Genomic DNA, 19,020 nt, shown 5'->3' with positions numbered 1-19,020 from the left:
GTATTGACTAGAAAATAAAAGCAATTTATGGACTTTAGTCCATAAATTATTTTACAAAAATGTAAAATAAGCTTTATATAAATGTACATTACCACCTTTTAAAAACTATGCAAAAAGTAAGAATAAATAAACTGAGTAAATAAACAAAAAAATAGATAATCGAATGGTAACCTTCTGCAGTGCACTGCACTTGTTGACCTGAATACCCAGTACTAGCATCATTTTATACTACAAGAAATCTGTATATAAAACATGATTCTGCTTGCTAAATCTTTCTTTTGAGAGGGAAGACCTTTTCTTCCCTAATCGAGCTTATTTTATTTATAAGAGTGTGAACTATTATGTGCTCATAAATTACGTTTTTTTTTTTTTTTTTTGGTGTGTCATGGACGTATTGAGGCTTCCTTCTCACCAACATCTCTCATGTTATAGTTTAATTATCACAGTCCTAACTCACCTCCTCCTTCCCTGTTAGTGTATGGTTTAATATTGCATGTGTAATGTATATAAGATATCATGTATGTAATCTGCAACAATGTGTATTATTACTTTTATCAGTAATATGGATGTCCAACAGGGGAGGTTGATCTATTGATTCTTCTTCCAGAAATGGTATGCCAATAAATCATGGTGAAATAAAGATATTTTTCAGACAATTTTGTTGCACCCATGTGGCTTGAGGTATGAGGCACTCTGTATGTATTGATATGAAACCAAACAGTAACCACTTGCGGTGATTATTTGTGCTGTCCTCCTGTTCCAGTCCAGCTCAAAAAAAAGGGATAAAAAAAGATTACTGAATATGGGCTCTGTAAAAATTATTTATTTTTGAGTTTACACAAGTTATTAAATAAAATTGATTGGTAAAACAAATGTTTCAGACCTTTTAAATATTATTTTTTATATGATTTTAGTGTGTGGTATTTCTTGAAATGAGTTTTCTAACTTGTATAATACAATAAGCCTGACTGTGGATCACTTAGCTCCACATACTACCACCATTTTAATGGTGCAGATTTCTTATGGTGTGAAATGAATCTTGTACTAGAATATTCAAGATTGACAAGGGTAGTATGCATTGCTGGAAGCTACTGTTTCATTAGATATTTTTCTTTATTTATTTTTGCTCTCCTGCATAATTTGTGCATAGTTTTTAAAAGATCTTAATACAGATGCTCCCTGACTTATGGATGACTCGACTAATGGAAATTCAACTTTATGTAAAAATATTAAAAAAAAAAAAAAAAAGTCCACACAGAAATCAGCTGTAATTAATAACTTCAAAGACACCTACAGCCCAGTCTGCAGTGGGAACTTTCCAAGGACACCAAACAATAGCATTGCCCATGCACATAGCTCATCATGGCTTATCACTTGAGATGCAATGATTTATATGTATCTAGAATGGACAAGGGATCTTACGACACAAGAACTATTTCCCAAAGCAAGAGTTGGCTGGAAAATATTGGTATCTAACGTTCAAATTGAACACAGAACCTGAAGAAGAATGGGAGCTTCTTAAACTATTTCTTATTTTGTTTAATTTTTACACCCCATTATTTATACTACCGACTGCTTCTCGGATAGCTGTTTCTGTTTTTTTTTTTTTTTTTTTAATTATTGCGTGCTATCCCAGTCAGCATGACAGGAAAGCGCATGAGTGGACCTGGCAATATTGGTGTTTCGAAAAAGTTTCACACAATTATGTTAGAGCAAAATTAGAAATTGTGAAAATGTATGAAGGTGGAAAAACAAAGACTGTTTCACGTGTTTTAAGGCTGGCAACATCCATTGTGAATACAATAGCAAAAGATTAAGAACGAATAAAAGAACATGCAAAACATTCTGTGCATTTAAAGTCTACTGTGCAAAAAAGAACAATGGCGGTTAGCTGTGATAGTTGCTATTATGTGTTCTTGTGAAAAGTGTAAATATAGTTTTGAAGTGTTTACTTTAAATACTCTTGTGATACATGGATATATTCTGATAAGGTCTATTAGGTTTGACGATTTCTAATCAAGGAAAGGTAATATTCAGGCTAGATTTACGATAAGCCTGTTTTGGCAGTTAGAGCATTCTCTGTTCTGTCAGTTCCAGCTGCCTATGCTTTAGCATAGTTCTGGTACTTCAAAATTTGAAGAGCTACTTTTTAAAATCTGCAAGGTATGGATGAAGGGGACTTCAAATAGGTGGAAGGGTATATCTGGCTGATTAGTTTCATCTAAATTTGGAACAAAATATCTTCTTAGCAGAAAAAGATATACAGTGGGGCCCCGACTTATGATGACATTGACGTCCAATATTCTCAGGAACCGATATACATTTGTACCTTCCATATGATCGTTTGTTTTAAGGACCGATGATATTTACAGGTACCAATGGCTTTCTGATATAGCTGGAACGATATATTGGTGAAAATTTTCAGACACATGGCACATGGAACATCACTTGTATGATTGTTTTCAACCAATTAGCGTCTTTTTTTATTCTTCAACAACATTATTGTTCAATGTGTGGTGTGCGGAACATCACTCATACGATTGTTTCAGATCTGTGACAATCCATTATAGATCTGAAGCTTAAAGCTCCATCAACAAGTGGCAGCCCTTTAAAGACTTTAAAGCCAGCATAGGCTGGTTCGAGTGCTTCAAAAAAAGAGCAAATATCAAAAGTGTTGAAAGGCATGGGGAGGTATCCAGTGCTGATTTAAAAAAAAAAAAAAAAAAAAAAAAAGCAGCTGAGACCTTTAAAATTGAATTCCAGGAGGGTATCATCCCCAGCAGGTTTTTAACATTCACAAAACCGGCCTCTGTTGGCAGATAATGCCCAGGAGAACGTACATCACTAAGGATGAGGCTAGTTTACCTGGGCATAAGCCTATGAAAGATAGGTTCACTCTCCTGTCGGGTGCCAATGCCTCTTGAGATTTTAAGCTGAAGCCTTTGTTTGTGTATCACTCTAGCACCCCTAGAGTATTTAAACAATGAAAGGTTGACAAAGGCGTGCTGGAAGTGTTTCGGAGCAGTAATAAGAAAGCATGGGTTACAAGATGAATGGGAGCTTAAGTTTTCTGTCCTTCAGTGAAGAGTTAGCTTGAGAAAAATAAGCTTCCTGTGAAGGCACTGCTCCTGCTGGATAATGCGCCAGGCCATGATCTCAAACTTGTTCAATCTCTTGAGGTATAATTTGACTTTGTTCAAGTCAAATTTTTGCCAGCCAACACACTCTTCTTCAATCAATGACCAGCAAGTGATTGCAAACTTCAAGAAAATCTACACCATGAAAACTTTTGCAAGTTGCTTTGCAACGATCTTTGGTGAAAATTCTGTAACCCTCAAAGATTTTTGGAGGTCTAAGTTCAACATGCTGGATTGTGAGAGGCTGATTGTAAGTTGTTGGAATGATGTTTCCACCAGGTGCTTAAATTCGGCCTTGAAAAACATCTGGCCTTTAATTATCCATAACATTTATGGATTAAGATGATGGTGCTTTGACAAATGATATTGTTACTCTTGATAAATCAATGGGTCTGAAGGTTGGCGAAGAGGACGTAGAGGACCTTATTGGTGCTCATGCGTGTGAGCTAACAGCAGAGGAGCTACAAGAGTTGGAGAAAATTACGGAGAGTGACACTGGAGAGGAAGAGAAAGACGCCAAAAAGTGTCAGCTGAAGAGTTGAAGATTCATTTCTTGTTGGGAGCGTTTAATTCAGAAATCTGTGCTATTCCAATTTCAATGTGTGTCTGAGTATCTCATTTTGTATGGTAATATCTGGTAAATGGTCTTTGTTTGATTTTTAACATTTAGTATTAGTAGTGGAAAATGATGCAAGAAAACAAGCTTATCTGTTCACTTATGTGTGTTGTCTGAGCAAGAGTAAGGATTGTCATCAACATTTACATTACTCAATCCATGCAAAGCCTTAGCCACCTCAATCAGACCTCCTGGTAGGTGACTAATTTTTAGACAATGCAATTTGCAGAACTGAAGTCTTTCTTAGTAAGAGTACCCTTTTGTATGAATCACTAATCTTTTTTCAGTTCTCTGCAGATCAGTTCCCAACAGATCCCCATAATTCCTAAAATAACATTTCCAAACCTGTATGTAGTACTCAAGATGTGATGTAAGCATTGCCTTATACAGCAAAATAATTACCTCCTTAACACCACTGACAAGCTTCCTGTATATCATTGGCAAAACCCTACATCCCCCTCCCCCAAGGTCTTTTTCATTTCACACTACCTTGAGTGTAGTACCACATAGATGGTATGTTATTCTGGGATTACTGCTTCCTATATGCAGTTCCTTACATTTCTTCCATCTTCTCAACCTTCAACCCATGTGCAATACTAAGTACTGTAGGTCCTAATGCCTTTCTTGCTTGGGATTTTCATAAAAACAAAATGGTTAAACTTCAATTGCACTTCACATCCAATCTGCCTAATTTTTCTAGATTTTTTTGCAGTAGCATACCCTGATTCAAATTGAAAGACAGTTGTAGAAGAGATGTGTGGAAATTTGCCTTTAGCCAGCGGGTGGTTGGTTGGTTGAACAGATTTCCATATTTTGTTGTGGAAGTTGATAGCCTAAATAAATTTAAGGCTGAGCTGGACAGGCATTTGGAATGAATGGAGGGGTGAAATGGGAGGGTTTTTTTTTTTTTGGCTGATGCTGCATAAGCTTGCTTTCTTGCATCGTACGCCTCTGTTAATGCTTAATACTGTGATTAAACCACCCTGTCGATCTTTGAACCATTTGCAAACTTAGACATTAAATCTGATATTCTTTCATCATTAATAAATATTGAAAATGACAGTGGGCCCAGCAATGAACCCTAGGGAACTATGGGTAGCAGTAACCACTAGAGTAATGTATCAACTGTGTGATTCTACACTTATGGTGGTAGTTAATGAAAAAGATCTGGGAGTAATTGTGCAGTCAGATATGAAGTTTTCCGAGCAGTGCAGACAGGCTGACAGAGTAGGTCATGGGGTATTGTCAATGATATATGGGAATTTTGCTATAATGGAAAATGAGGTGATTATCCCCCTTGTATAAGGCAATAGTCGGGCCATATCTTGAGTACTGCATACAGGTCTGGAGGCCTCATTTTAGGAAGGATGTAGAGCTGCTTGATCATGTACAGAGAAGGGCAAGAAGATTGGTGAGGGGAAACGGGTCCTCTTACCAAGAACGATTTAAGTTCTGCTAATTGCAGAGGCTTGTACACCTCAATTAGATCACTTATGAGGTGATCTAATTGAGGTGAGGGGATGTGGGGGGGGGTACCGGAAACTTTGCTCTAGAGACTAAAACATGGGTTTCACCACTTCAAACCTCCAATAAGCAAAGTGGTGGTATTTCACCGGTTGATGAAAGTCATCTACCACCTACATTTGAGTCAGTCTCATGGTTTTTAATACTGAGTCAAAAAAAGTCATTATGAAAAGCCAGCAGCAAGATAATAAGAAGTGGGGGGATGATTTATACTGGGTGGTTATAAAATAAGTTTCCCTATTCAGGAGACCCAGGTGTCAAAACAGTTAGAGTTAGCGATGTGAAATTCGGTGGGTATGTCATTTAGAGTATGGGGAAGTGATTTATAGAAGATAAAATATTAGTTCGCATTTATGCCACCAGGGGGAAACTTTGATGCACATATATAAAAGTTGTCATTTACTTCAAGACATGCTGCTTACCCAAATGACATCCTGTTTGATAAAAGCAGAAAGGCTACTGTCAATAACCATTATGACTCTTACAAAAATGGATTGTGCTGTTTTAGTAAAACTGTTTTACCAGAATATTAACCACCCCAGGGGCTCACATCTGGTGAGTATGAGCATGGCACACCCAGGGTCATGAGCTGGATATCACCATTCTTCTCTTTCTTGGTGATTTCCTTTTCTGTCTCTCTCTCTCAGGGTGGCTCAGGAATTTTTTTTTTTTTTTTTTTGTTTGCGGCATCAGTGGGGCTTTGAAAACTAATAAAGAAATTTGAAGTAACCAGGGAGTTAGGTGTAATTCCAGGCAGGGGACCAGATGACCACATATCGGGACAGAGTTAGTGAATGAAGTGGCTCTTGCAATGGTCAGAATGCGAAACACTACTAGTCAGTAGTGCCAGCCAGAGGTGTCAAGAGACTTGAACTTTCCTTGGTGTACTGTACATAAAGTTTTTCGGATAATTTTATGCTGGTTTCTGTTCAAAATTCACGTTGTGCAAGAACTAAAGTCTTGTGATCAGCAACAACGAATAGACTTTGCTCTAAGATTTCTGGCTCACATGGAACTTTATGATACATGGGCTCGAATGATCTTGTGGTCTGATGAGGCACATTTCACTTTTCATGGGGCTGTAAATTCACAAAATTTGCGAATATGGGGAACTTCTCGTCCATCTGCTGTGTATGAACGACCACTACAAAGTCCATAGGTTACAATATGGTGTGGATTCACAGCAGAGTTTATAATTGGACCATTTTTCTTTGAAGAGTCTACATCTCATCGCCCCGTAAGGTGTACGGTAACTAGTGCACAGTACTGTGCTCTTTTAAGAGATCACATTATTACTGCTCTGCAAGAGAGGCAATGCTTGGAGACCGTAGTGTTCATGCAAGGTGGTGCCCCTCCCTACGTTGGTCAGCAAGTGAAGCAATTGGAATGCATGTGAATAGTGACACCACATCAAAAGAAATCATGCTCTCGTTTTCATTTATAATCAAATCTTTCACAAAATTCACAAATTCTTTACTATCTTTTATGACATAGTTGGACTGGCCCACTATAGGCGAAATCAATTTAGCCAAATACCCTGACAAAGCATATGTGGGGCTTCCTATATTCACATGCATTCCAATTAAACATGGAATATATTGTGTTAGAAAATCTTTGAGTAATGATGTCTCTTTGAGTAATAGATCGCTTTTAAATGTAGAGGATATTTGTTCGGGTGTGGAACTTTGTCTGGCCAGCACCACTATGGTGTACCAAGGTGTTATGTACAAACAGGTTCACGGTACAGCCATGGGATCTCCTATTAGCGCCATCCTGGCCAATCTGGCCATGGAGGAGTTAGAGGACAGGGTTTTTAGTGGATGTCAGTTTCCCATAAAGAAATGGAAAAGGTATGTTGATGATACCTTTACCGTGGTCCAGAAGGGGAGAGAGAGGATGATGCACTTCATTGGCTTAATAGCTTCTCCCAATTTATACAATTTACCTCAGAGGTGGAAACAGGAGGTGCCCTTCCTTTCTTGGATGTACTGGTCTCTAGGGTAGGCCCTAGGCTCAAAACTTCTGTGTTTTAAAAACCTATGTGCAGAGGCCAGTACACCCATTATAGTTCAGCACAAGCTGGGCAGCATAAGAATAGTGTAGTGAAAGCTCTACTAGATAGAGCAGGGTCACACTGCACCACCTCTGAGGACAAAGAATGTGAAATTAGATGAGTCACAGCAGACCTTAGAAAATGCGGATACCCCCAGAGGATCATAGACAGATTTAGTAAAGGAATAGAGTCTAACCGTCAGGAACCGTTTGTTCCTGTGGCTACCGCATACATTCCTTACTATCCGGGCGTTACTGAGCATCTCGCTAGAGTTTTGCGGGGTTATAAAACACGCTGTGTGCAGCTTCCCGGGCGGAGGTTGCACACAGTGTTGTCTCAGGTAAAAGACCCAATAGCAAAGGACCTGAGTAGTGGAGTAGTATACAGGATAAAATGCTCGGATTGTGGGGAATGTTATGTGGGCGAAACAAAACGACGGCTCAAGGATCGTCTGGGGGAGCATGCAAATGCTATAAAAACCGCTGATTACAATAAGTCTGCTGTGGCCAAACATTTTTGGGAGAAGCAGCATCAAATTTCCCCAGAGGATGCGGTTATCGTGGATCGAGCGCATGGGTTCTGGAACCGTAAATGGCTCGAGAGGCTGCCAATCTGTTCATCCGACCACAATATTATGAATAGGGACAGAGGTATGTGTATGCATCCTCTGTTTGAAACTATCATCCTAAGTACGGATGAACGGTTCTGCTTAACACGTTCCCGAGCTATTTCCGCTTCCAGTTCAGACCATGCGGCGACTGCACCACGTATATAGGTACCATGAGCCTGTTATATATGGACGTGCTGCAGGAAGTTTTGTTACTGCTGAGGAAGGAAGCCGATGCTTCCGAAAGCTCCAGAGACTTTTTATTGTTTTTATCGCTTTTAATCCGGTTTATTTTAGTGTATTTTATCTTAAGGATTTTATCACAGTTTTAATGTTTTTACATGTATATAATTTAATTTAATATAATAGCAGTTTTTGTAAATAGTTATTTTATTTTAATATGTAAATATTTTAGTTACAGTAAATACTTATTCTTATAGTTGGTGTGTGAGCTGATTTAATGCTAAAATATGAATTTTCCCAACCTCAGAGGCCTTTTTCAGGATCTCTAACAGTTTTGACACTAGGGTCTCATGAATAGGGAAACTTATTTTATAACCACCTGATATATGCTAATTATGATTAAGTGTGAATTTTCAATGCGAAAAATGTAAGTCATTACCAGATTATATAGTATATACTTTTGGTCTTGGAGGCTCTCACTAATTTCTTAGGTATATCAAGATGGACTTGATACCTGGGAGTCTAAAATGCTGATGGAACTGATATTCAGATGGCACTCAAATCAAGTGGACTGAATTTTGGCAAAGTCTTGTTTTTCTGTAACAACTAAATCCTTTTCTTGCACCTTCATGGTGGTAGTACTGTTAGTAACCCTGGGTATAACTCCCATATGCATGTCCTGAAATATGACACCTTTGGAGCAAACCAAACAGTGTTAGCAGCAGTTGAGGTGTGGTATTTGCACACGTGGATGAATGCTTCCCCTCTGTGTTACCAGGCAATACTAGGTGGTAGAGGCGCCTCCGTAGCCAGGTGGGAAGGAGCAGCAGTGCGCAGCACACGCTTCTTGATTAGACCGGGGTTCGAGCCCGTCACCACCAAATACGGAGGATGCGGAAAGGTCAAGGAATGACCACCGCATATCCCGGAGCAATATGGCCTTAGTTGCTAATGCTCCTAAAAACCAACAAAACAAAAAAAAACAAACTAGGTGGTAGATGAGTTTCATCAACCAATGCAGCAGCACCACCACCACCACTTTGCTTATTGGTGGCTTAAAGTGGTGAAAACCATGTTTAGTCTCCAGAACAAAGCTGGCAACCCCTCCCCAATCTCTTCCACCATGCAAGTATGATTGATGAACATCATGGCAAGATCCAATCTTCCTTGCATTTTGAGGGTACAGCTCAAACTGTATTTGCAGACCAGCCACTAGATAGTCCACTGGACTGAATCTGTTGGTAATTCTAGGAGGATTTCGGATCAGCTAGTGTATAATCTTGCTGCTTTCACTGTGACTGGAGGGAGTTCAAGTAGTGTGAATGCAGGGATGGGGGGGACCTTGTTGAGGGCATGTTATGTTAAGAAGCTGGGTATATTCTTGCCCTGTGTACACCACATCCAAAAATTTCATTGCTTCATACAACATGTCCTCCCTACTTTTTCTTATAACTGAATACATCACGAATAGTTAAACCAATAGAACAAACTTATCTGCAAAAAAAATCTAAACTTCCCAAACACTTCCCTGTTCATTTCACAAATATACATGGTCTCAGTTCCATTCTCAATGATGTCTATTTCCACTTAGTCTGCCAAATCCCACGTACTCTTTCTGACAGAATCCCAATTATCAGATGATTCAACCACTGCTCACTTAACCCCAGGGGCTCACATCTGGTGAGTATGGGTTTGGCACACCCAGGGTCCTGAGCTGGTATGTCACTGTTTGGTATCATCATTCTTCTCTTTCTTGGTGATTCCTTTCTACTTCTGACTCTTGTTCTCTCTCTCTCAGGGTAATTCAGAAATTTTTTTTGGCTGGTGCAGCATAAGCCTCAGGCTTCCTTCACCATATGGCTAATAATAATAATAATCTCACCTGTTCTAATTATTCACTGTATGGTTCCTTTCACTTCAAAGGTGGTACTTGTCCATATGTCCACTCTGATATTCCCTGTCAAAAACTTAGTAATTTGGAATCTCCTCTTTTTATTCTTCTCTGGCTTAATCTCTCATCTCCTTTCTATCAAATTCATCTGTGATCTCTATTTTTCTCCCATCTCCACTAACCACTTGGAATTATTTGACTTCTTCTCTTTTAAACTTGAATTTCTCCACTCCAAATTTCCTAACAGTGAGGTAATTCTCCTTGGTGATTTTAACGTTCACAACTTCAGCTTGCTTACATTTTCTAGTTACATGGACCCAGCTGGTTGAGATTTTGAGGCTTTTGCAATTACAGTACTAATAATCTCACACAGATAGTTCATTTACCTACCAGACAATTCTAACAGTGCAGCCAACATGCTTGATCTTTTTCTCACAAACAACCCTTCTAAGTACATGATCAAGGTTAGTGGTCCTCTAAGCAATCCAGATCACAACTTGATGATCGTCTCTTCCCCAATGGAGCCTTTCTCTTGTGGCCATTCTCAACCTCATGTTGTTTAGCATTACAAGAATGCAAAATGGGATCATCTGCAAGATTTCCTCTTTTCTTTGGTCGGATTACTGTTTCAAATATTCTGATGTCAGTATTTGCTCAGATAGTGTGAATGAAATTATTCTTATAGGAATGAAATCCTTTATTCCGCATTCCCCTTTAATTCTCGTCCTTTATCTAAACCTTGGTTTTCCAATAAATGCTCCAGGTCCTGATGATATTTCTCCACTTGTTCTTTAAACCTGTGCTCCTGAACTTACTCCCGTTCTGCATTACTTTTTTCCACTTTGTTATCCCAAAGGTGTTTTCCCTTCTGCTTGGAAATTTGCTGATATCCAGCGAGTTCCTAAGAAGTGTGACATCCCTCCCTTCCAATTATTGTCCCAAAGTAATAGAGAAATATATTAACCACCAACTCCTAAACTATCTAGAAACCTTCCATCTAATCAATGATTGCTAGTATAGGTTCCATCAGTGTCGATCCACTGCTGATATTGCTCCCTCAGGGTACTGGCTTATGTTGCCCATCTATGGGCAAATCTAATGGAAAAGTTTGAAACTCAAGCAGTTGCACTTGACATTTCAAAGGCTTTTGATCACGTTTTGCATAAAGGTCTTCTAAATAAGCTTCCATTTTATGGTTTGCCAACTTTTTTTTTTTTTTTTTTTGCATAAAGGGCTTCTAAATAAGCTTCCATTTTATGGTTTGCCAACTTTTTTTTTTTTGTAAATTGGATATCCAGTTTTCTCTCTGACTGCTTACTGTGGGTGATGGTAGATGGCTCTGTCTTCTGACTTTTCTACTAATGCTGGTGTTCCTCAAGGTTCAGTTCTTTCTCCCACTCTTTTTCTCTTGTATATTAATGATTTTCCATTGACTGGAAATCCTATCCATTGTTTTGCTGATGATAGCACATTGTATTCCACCTTTCAGTTTGAGAAACCCTGCCCTACACAAAAAGAGTTTAACCTTCTTGAATATGCACTATATTCCATAAATACTGATCTGTAGTTGAGAAATAACTTAGTTAATTTTAGCATTAGTAGAGGCATATGATGCAAGAAAGCAAGCTTATTCAGCATCAGCCAAAAAAAAAAAAAAAAAAACACACACCACTCCCATTTCACCCCTCCGTTCGTTCGAAATACCTGTCCAGTTGAGCTTTAAATTTGTTTAGGCTATCAACTTCAACAACAAGTGATGGAAGTCGGTTCCACCAACCGACCACCCGCTGGCCAAAGGCAAATTTCCGCACATCTATCCGACATCCGTCCTTCCTCAATTTGAATTTATGCCCTCTGAGGTGATTATTCTGAGCAAGATGAAGAATCCCATTGGCATTGAGCATGCTCAAACCATTCAAAGCCTTATACACCTCTATCAGATCACCTCGCCGGTGCCTAGCCTCCAGACTCTGTAATTTGCAAAACTTAAGCCTTTCTTCGTAAGAGCAACCCTTTGTTCCATTCACTAATCTTGTTGCCCTTCTCTGTACCCGTTCCAGCAGCTCTACATCCTTCTTGAAATGAGGCCTCCAGACCTGTATACAGTACTCAAGATGTGGCCTAACCATTGCCTTATACAAGGGAATAATCACCTCCTTATCCCTGCTAGAAAAATTCCTGTATATCATTGACAAGACACCATGAGCTACTCTTGCAGCTCGTCTGCACTGCTCAGAGAACTTAATATCTGCCTGCACAATTACCCCCAGGTCCTTTTCATTCTCCACCACTGTCAGTGTAGTACCGCAGAGTTGATACGTTGCTCTGGGGTTACTGTTTCCCATATGTAGTACTTTACATTTGTCAATGTTAAACTTCATTTGCCACCTCTCAGCCCATCTGTTCAACCTTTCCAGATCCTGTTGCAGCAGCATAGCGTCAGTAGAGTCCTTAACAACCCTGCCAACCTTTGTATCATCTGCAAACTTGGACATTAAACTTGATATCCCATCATCAATATCATTCATAAACACCGAAAACAACAACGGACCCAACACTGAACCCTGAGGAACTCCACTAATAACATTAGTCCACGTTGAGCAGTGTCCATTGATTACCACTCTCTGTCTTCTTCCACTCAAACATCCCCTTATCCATAGCAGCAATTTGCCTCCAATGCCACACTGCTCCAATTTGTGCAGCAGTCTTCCATGTGCAACAGTATCAAAAGCCTTTCTAAGATCCAAATATATAATATCAAAGTTATTCCCTGCATCCAGTTCTTTTGTGACTACATCATAGTATCCAATCAAATTGGTTAGGCAAGACCTGCCCTTAACAAAACCATGCTGCGTCTGAGCTGTAACTGAATTCTTGTCTAGATGATCCTGCAGTGCTTCTTTAACCAGTGCCTCCATTAATTTACCTGGAACAGAAGTTAAACTAACAGGTCTATAATTACTTGTGTCAGCCTTTGATCCTCCTTTGTGAATTGGGGTTACATTTGCACATCTCCAGTCTATGGGTACCTCCCCTGAGTCCAAAGACGCTCTCATAATTATGGCTAGGGGTTTGCTTACTTCCTTTGCTGCCTCCTTTAATATAACTGGATAGATCCCATCCACCCCAAGTGCCTTTTTTATGTTTATCCTCAACAATCTCTCCTCCACTTTCCTCTCAGTTATTACAAAATCATCCAGCTCACTGCCAATGTTTACTTTACCTACATCATTCTCCTTCCTGAATAACTCCTCATGCGTGAATGTAGATGCAAAATACTCATTTAGATTGTTAGCCACCTGAGCAGGATCCTCAACTGTTGAACCATCAATATCCAGTGGACCAATCTGATTCATCCCTTTCCTTCTTGAGTTTAAATATGTAAAGAACTCTTTTCTGTTTTTCTTTGCATCCTTTGCCAAGGATTTTTCGTAGTCTGCCTTTGCCTGCCTAATCTCCTTTGTGACTTGGTTACAGACCAACTTATATCTATCATAGGCTTCAATGTCACCCATTAATTTGTATGTATCCCATGCATTTTTCTTCTCTGCCACATGTCTCATTAGTTCATCTGACAACCATTTAGGCCTAAACCTTGAACAATATTTCTTAGTTGGTATGTAAAGCCTGGTAGCCTCCAAGCTTAACCTTCTTGAATATGCACTATGAATTCCATAAATACTGATCTGTTGTTGAGAAATAACTTAGTTAATTTTAATCCTTCTGAAACTTAGTTCTGTCTTATATCTCACAAAAAGGACTCTTCTGCTCCTACCCTTCAGTGACATTCAGATTTCTTGACAAGTTCACTTATCTCTATTTGGGATTATCTTGACTTCTAATCTTTCTCTTGGCATAAGCACATCACAAATATGCTTCCTCTGCATCTAAAAAATTGGGGTTTCTCTTTCTCTCATTATTACTTTTCTTCCAAACAGCTGCTTACTCTACAAATTTCAAATCCACTCTATCATGGAATATTTTTTTCCACATCTGGGGCAGTGCTCCCCAAAACCTCCCTCTGCATTCTAGACTCCATTCAAAAGACGGCAGTTAGGTTTTTTAATGACTTATTTCTAACAAAGTCTCTCCACTCTCTAATGTCAACAAATATCTTCTTTCATCTTCTCAACCTCCAGCCCAAGCACGGTACTAAGTACTATAGGTTCTAATACCTCTCGTGTTTGGGGGTTTAAAAAAAAAAAAAAAAAAAATCTGCCTCATAGACCTTTGTTTGTTTTCTGCTGCATACCTTTTCTATAGATAGTTTCATGGGCATTTCTTCAGAATTGGCCTCTATAATAATAGTACTAGTAGTAGTAGTGGCATGTGCTGCAAGAAAGCAAGTGTATGAGCTTATGCAGCATCAGCCAAAAAAAAAAAAAAAAAAAATCACACCATTCCCTCCAAATGCCTGTCCAGTTCCTCCTTAAATTTATTCAACCTATCAACTTCCACAACAACAGATGGAAGTTTGTTCCGGCAATTAACCACCTGCTGGCTAAAGGCAAATTTCCGCACATCTATTCTACATCTGTCTTTCCTCAATTTGAATTTATACCCCCTTAGGTTCGTAATCTGAACAAGTGGAGGGATCCCATCAGAATTCAGCGTGCTCAACCCATTCAAGGCCTTATACACCTCAATGAGATCATCTCGCAGGTGCCTAGTCTCCAGCCACTGCAATTTGCAGAACTTAAGCCTCTCTTTGTAAGAGGATCCCTTCATTCCCCTCACCAATCTTGTTACCTTTCTCTGTACACGCTCAAGCAAATCTACATCCTTCCTAAAATGAGGCCTCCAGACCTGTATGCAGTACTCAAGGCGTGGCCTTGAATACTGCATACAGGTCTGGAGGATTGCCTTATACAGAGGGACAATCACCTCCTTTTCCCTGCTAGCAAAATTCCTATATATCATTGACAAAACCCCATGACCTGCCCTTACAGCCTGTCTGCATTGCTCAGAAAACTTCATATCTGACTACACAATTACTTTCAGGTCTTTCATTTTAATGACAGTAATAGCACACTGCCATTACTGTCATTAACAACCCTGCCAACCTTTGTATCATCTGCAAATTTCGACACTAAGCCTGATATACCTTCATCAATATCATTGATAAATATACAAAACAACAGAGGACCCAACACCGAACCCTGTGGGACTCCACTAATAACATTAGTCCAAGAAGAGCAGCACCCATTAATTACCACCCTCTGTCTTCTCCCACTCAACCATCCTTTTATCCTTTTATCCATTGTATCCACTTATCCTTTTATCCATTGTAGCAACTTACCCTTAATACCATTCTGCTCCAATTTGTACAATAGTCTTCCATGCGCAACAGTGTCAAAAGTTTTCCTGAAATCCAAATATATGATATCAAAATTATTTTTTGCATCCAGTTCCTTTGTAACCACATCATATTATCTTATCAAATTTGTCAGACAAGACTTTCCCTTAACAACCCATGCTGTGTCCGAATTATTGCTGCAGGCTTGTCTAGATGATCCTGCAATGCATCTTTAACCAGTGACTCCATTATTTTACCTTGCTGGGATTTCTCGTAATCTGCCTTTGCCTACCTAGCCTCCTTTGTAACCTGATTACGGACTAGCATATATCTGCCATAGGCTTCTGATTCGCTTGAAAATTTATATGCATCCCATGCATTTTTCTTCTTTGTCACAAGTCTCATTAGTTGCCACTTCGTAGCCCATCTGCCCAAATTATCTAGATCCTGTTGCAGTAGCACACTGCCATTACTGTCATTAACAACCCTGCCAACCTTTGTATCATCTGCAAACTTTGACACTAAGCCTGATGTACAGTCAGTCCTTGTATAACGTGTGTACACTACACGAATTCAATCATACATGATTTATAAATAGGGGAGCAGTATCTTATATAACACGAACCGAATTCGCTTATGCACAATTCGCCTTTGTGGTTACAAGAAATGGCAGTCGAACGCAGAATCACCCCAACTGAATGCGACACGATAGGAATGAAGAGAAAATTCTGAAAATGTATTTGTTTTTTATGTCAGTGAAGGGGAAACACATTTCACCATAATAACGTAAAAACCAACACAATTCCAGCTATTGATATAATCGCAAATGCAATTAGATCGAGTTTACTACCAGTTTATAACAGATTCCACTGGCAGGGATGCAACTGGAAATGGTATTTATTGTTTTATGGTAGTAACCCCTAGAAATGTGCTTTAGTAAAGTCTGTATCTCACTGTACAGAATTTAAATAATGTTAATAGTGTATCTCTGCCTTTACGGTGTTGTTTATTCAGTTGCGACACGCGTGCAGCTTTTTTTATGTGTATCAAGTGCGCCTCCTCGTTTTGTAATTGTGCTTTATTCCCTAAAAATGATTAAACTACTTAAAAGGTGTGAAAAGGAAGCGTCCTGGTGAAGACACTGCAGATTCAGATAGAAAAAGAAAAGCAATATCGATAAACAGAGGCGGACTGGGGTCAAAACTTCTTACCCGAGAAAATTTATAGTGGCCTCATACTGCAGTTTATGGCCAAAATCACACCGGCCTCCGGGGTTTTCCGGTAAGGCTTATGGCCAGTCCGCCTTTGTCAATAGAGAAAAAATATGAAATTGTGAAACGCTTTGAGCGAAATGAAAGACCATGTGATATTGCACGTGCTACAGACCTAAATGAGGCAATGCCGAGAATTACAAAGAATGCAGAGAAAATAAAAACAACTTTCATAGCAGGAACAACTCAAAGTGTAATTAAAATCCATTAGATTAAGACACAAGAATTGGAAGAGATGGAACCGCTGTTATCTGTTTGGATAGAAAATCAAACAAAAAACAAGTTTTCTTATGATAGAAGCAAAAGCATTGGCAACATTTTATTGTATAATAGTCGTAATAAAATACGTATTTTATTCGTAAAAAATACTTATGTATTTTTTATTATTTATTATATTATAATAAAATATATAAAAAATTATAATATTTTTATTACATATTTTAATCGTAATAAAATGCGAATTTTATTACGATTATTTATTGTTTTTGGTAATGTTTTGGTTACCAATGTGTGTTAAATCTTGGGTAGTCGGCACCTAACCCTATTTTTCCCATTGGGCCTGTCGTTTATATTGCACGATTTTGCATTGCACGAGGGTTTCCTAGGAACACAACTATTGTGCTATACGAGGACTGACTGTACCTTCATCAATATCATTGATAAATATACAAAACAACAGAGGACCCAACACCGAACCCTGTGGGACTCCACTAATAACATTAGTCCAAGAAGAGCAGCATCCATTAATTACCACCCTCTGTCTTCTTCCACTCAACCATCCTTTTATCCATTTGATAACCATTTAGGCCTAAACCTTGAACAGTATTTCTTAATAGGTATGAAACTTTTAGTAGCATCCACGATTTAATTCCTTGAATGCTCGAATCGTCAGTTGATCCCACTTGAATCATCAGTTGATCTCACTGTACAGAATTTAAAAACTGTCTGAGACCACTGTACTCACCTTTATGGAAGCAAAAACCCTTTCCTTTACTCCTGATGGTAATTATATCTTTAAGTAAATCCCACATCAGTACACTGTGATCACTGCCACCTAGTGGTTCCTTTATCTGCAAATTCTTAATACACAAATGATCACTGCCGATAACCAGATTAACCCTCTCTGGTTGCCTCTCGAACATACTGCTGCAGAAAACAATCATCCAATAAATCCAAAAAAGTCTTACTAGTGTGTGAGTGACCAACCCACAAGTTCCAGTCCATATCTGGGAAGTTAAAATCCCTCATTATAAGACATTCTGATTTACTAGCCCACTGTATTTCTCTGTACAATTGTTCATTGTACTTATTCGAGTCATTAAGCCTATAATTCCCACTCCCTCCCTATCCCAAACCAGTCTGAACATGTGCTGCAAACCAGTCAGCATACTTTTACTGTCAAACTTCTAACTCACAGAACCAACTTTTCTTCCTTCTCTTTTATTCTTTCAACTTCTGTTTTCTGGAACAACCTCGCCTCATACGTATTTCCTGAAAATTAGTCTACAGAAATTCAAGTCTAATATCAGCAAGGATCTTCTTTCACCTTTTCATCTTTTAACCCATAGCACAATACTAAGTACTATAGGTTTTAATACCTCTCATGCTTGGGGTTTCGTAAAAAAATGTCTAAGAACAATACATTATAAAATATGTTTTTAAAATTTTCTAAGCAGTCATTATTGCAGCCTTATAGTTACTTGAAGGCATTATAATAAAATACATACTGAATATTTACTTGTTCATATGATTGAGGAGAATATTTACTTGTTTATTGAAAATTGAAAAGATTGATTATTAAAAAGATTATTTACTTTTTTTTTTTTTAGGCTTTATTATTATTAGCACAGCTCACAAGAGGAAATGCCAATATTCAAAAAATTGTAGCCTTTGAGAATGCTTTTGATAGACTATTAGATATTATTACTGAGGAAGGTTACAGTGATGGAGGTAAGTATCCATCCCCCCCCCCCTTCTTCTATTATGAATACATTTTCATTGTAGTCGTGTGGAGTTTTTCAAGAAGTGTCTCATATCATTTGGTATTATTAGTTTATTTTTGTAAAATTATGATTTATATTGTTATTATAATTATTATTATTATTATTATTAGTTTCACTGGGTAGATCAGGTGCCTCCATAGCCAGGTGGGAAAGAGCAGCAGTGCATAGCACATGCTTCTTGATTAGACCAGGGTTCGAGCCTGTCACCACTACGTACGAAGGATGCAGAAAGGTCAGGGAATAACCACCGCATATCCCAGAGCAATATGGCCTTAGTTGCTAATGCTCCTTAAAACCAAAATAACATACAAAACTGGGTAGATCATATAATCTCTATACATATAAAATGTGTTAATAAAAATATAAATTTTTTATAGGATATCATTTCAATGTTCTTGAGATGAAGGTTTTAATGATGTCATGCAATGATTAATTCAGT

At 38.5% G+C, this 19,020-nt stretch overlaps 1 protein-coding gene across 1 annotated transcript in view; it reads left to right on the top strand.

Moving 5' to 3' along the window:
• The window catches only part of p115 (General vesicular transport factor p115), a 262,239-nt gene that overhangs the window by 88,226 nt on the left and 154,993 nt on the right, over positions 1-19,020 (top strand). Inside the window, exon 6 of the mRNA XM_090380276.1 lies at positions 18,408-18,528. Coding sequence (XP_090236402.1) covers positions 18,408-18,528 — 121 coding nt within the window. The remainder of the gene's footprint in view (positions 1-18,407; positions 18,529-19,020) is intronic.

The sequence above is a fragment of the Mastigoproctus giganteus genome, chromosome 8 (genome assembly GCF_048544385.1).
Source record: "Mastigoproctus giganteus isolate SK-2022 chromosome 8, ASM4854438v1, whole genome shotgun sequence".
Lineage (NCBI taxonomy): Eukaryota > Metazoa > Arthropoda > Arachnida > Uropygi > Thelyphonidae > Mastigoproctus > Mastigoproctus giganteus.
The sequence above is the reverse complement of the archived record's forward strand: the minus strand, read 5'-3'. Positions and strand labels throughout refer to the sequence as shown.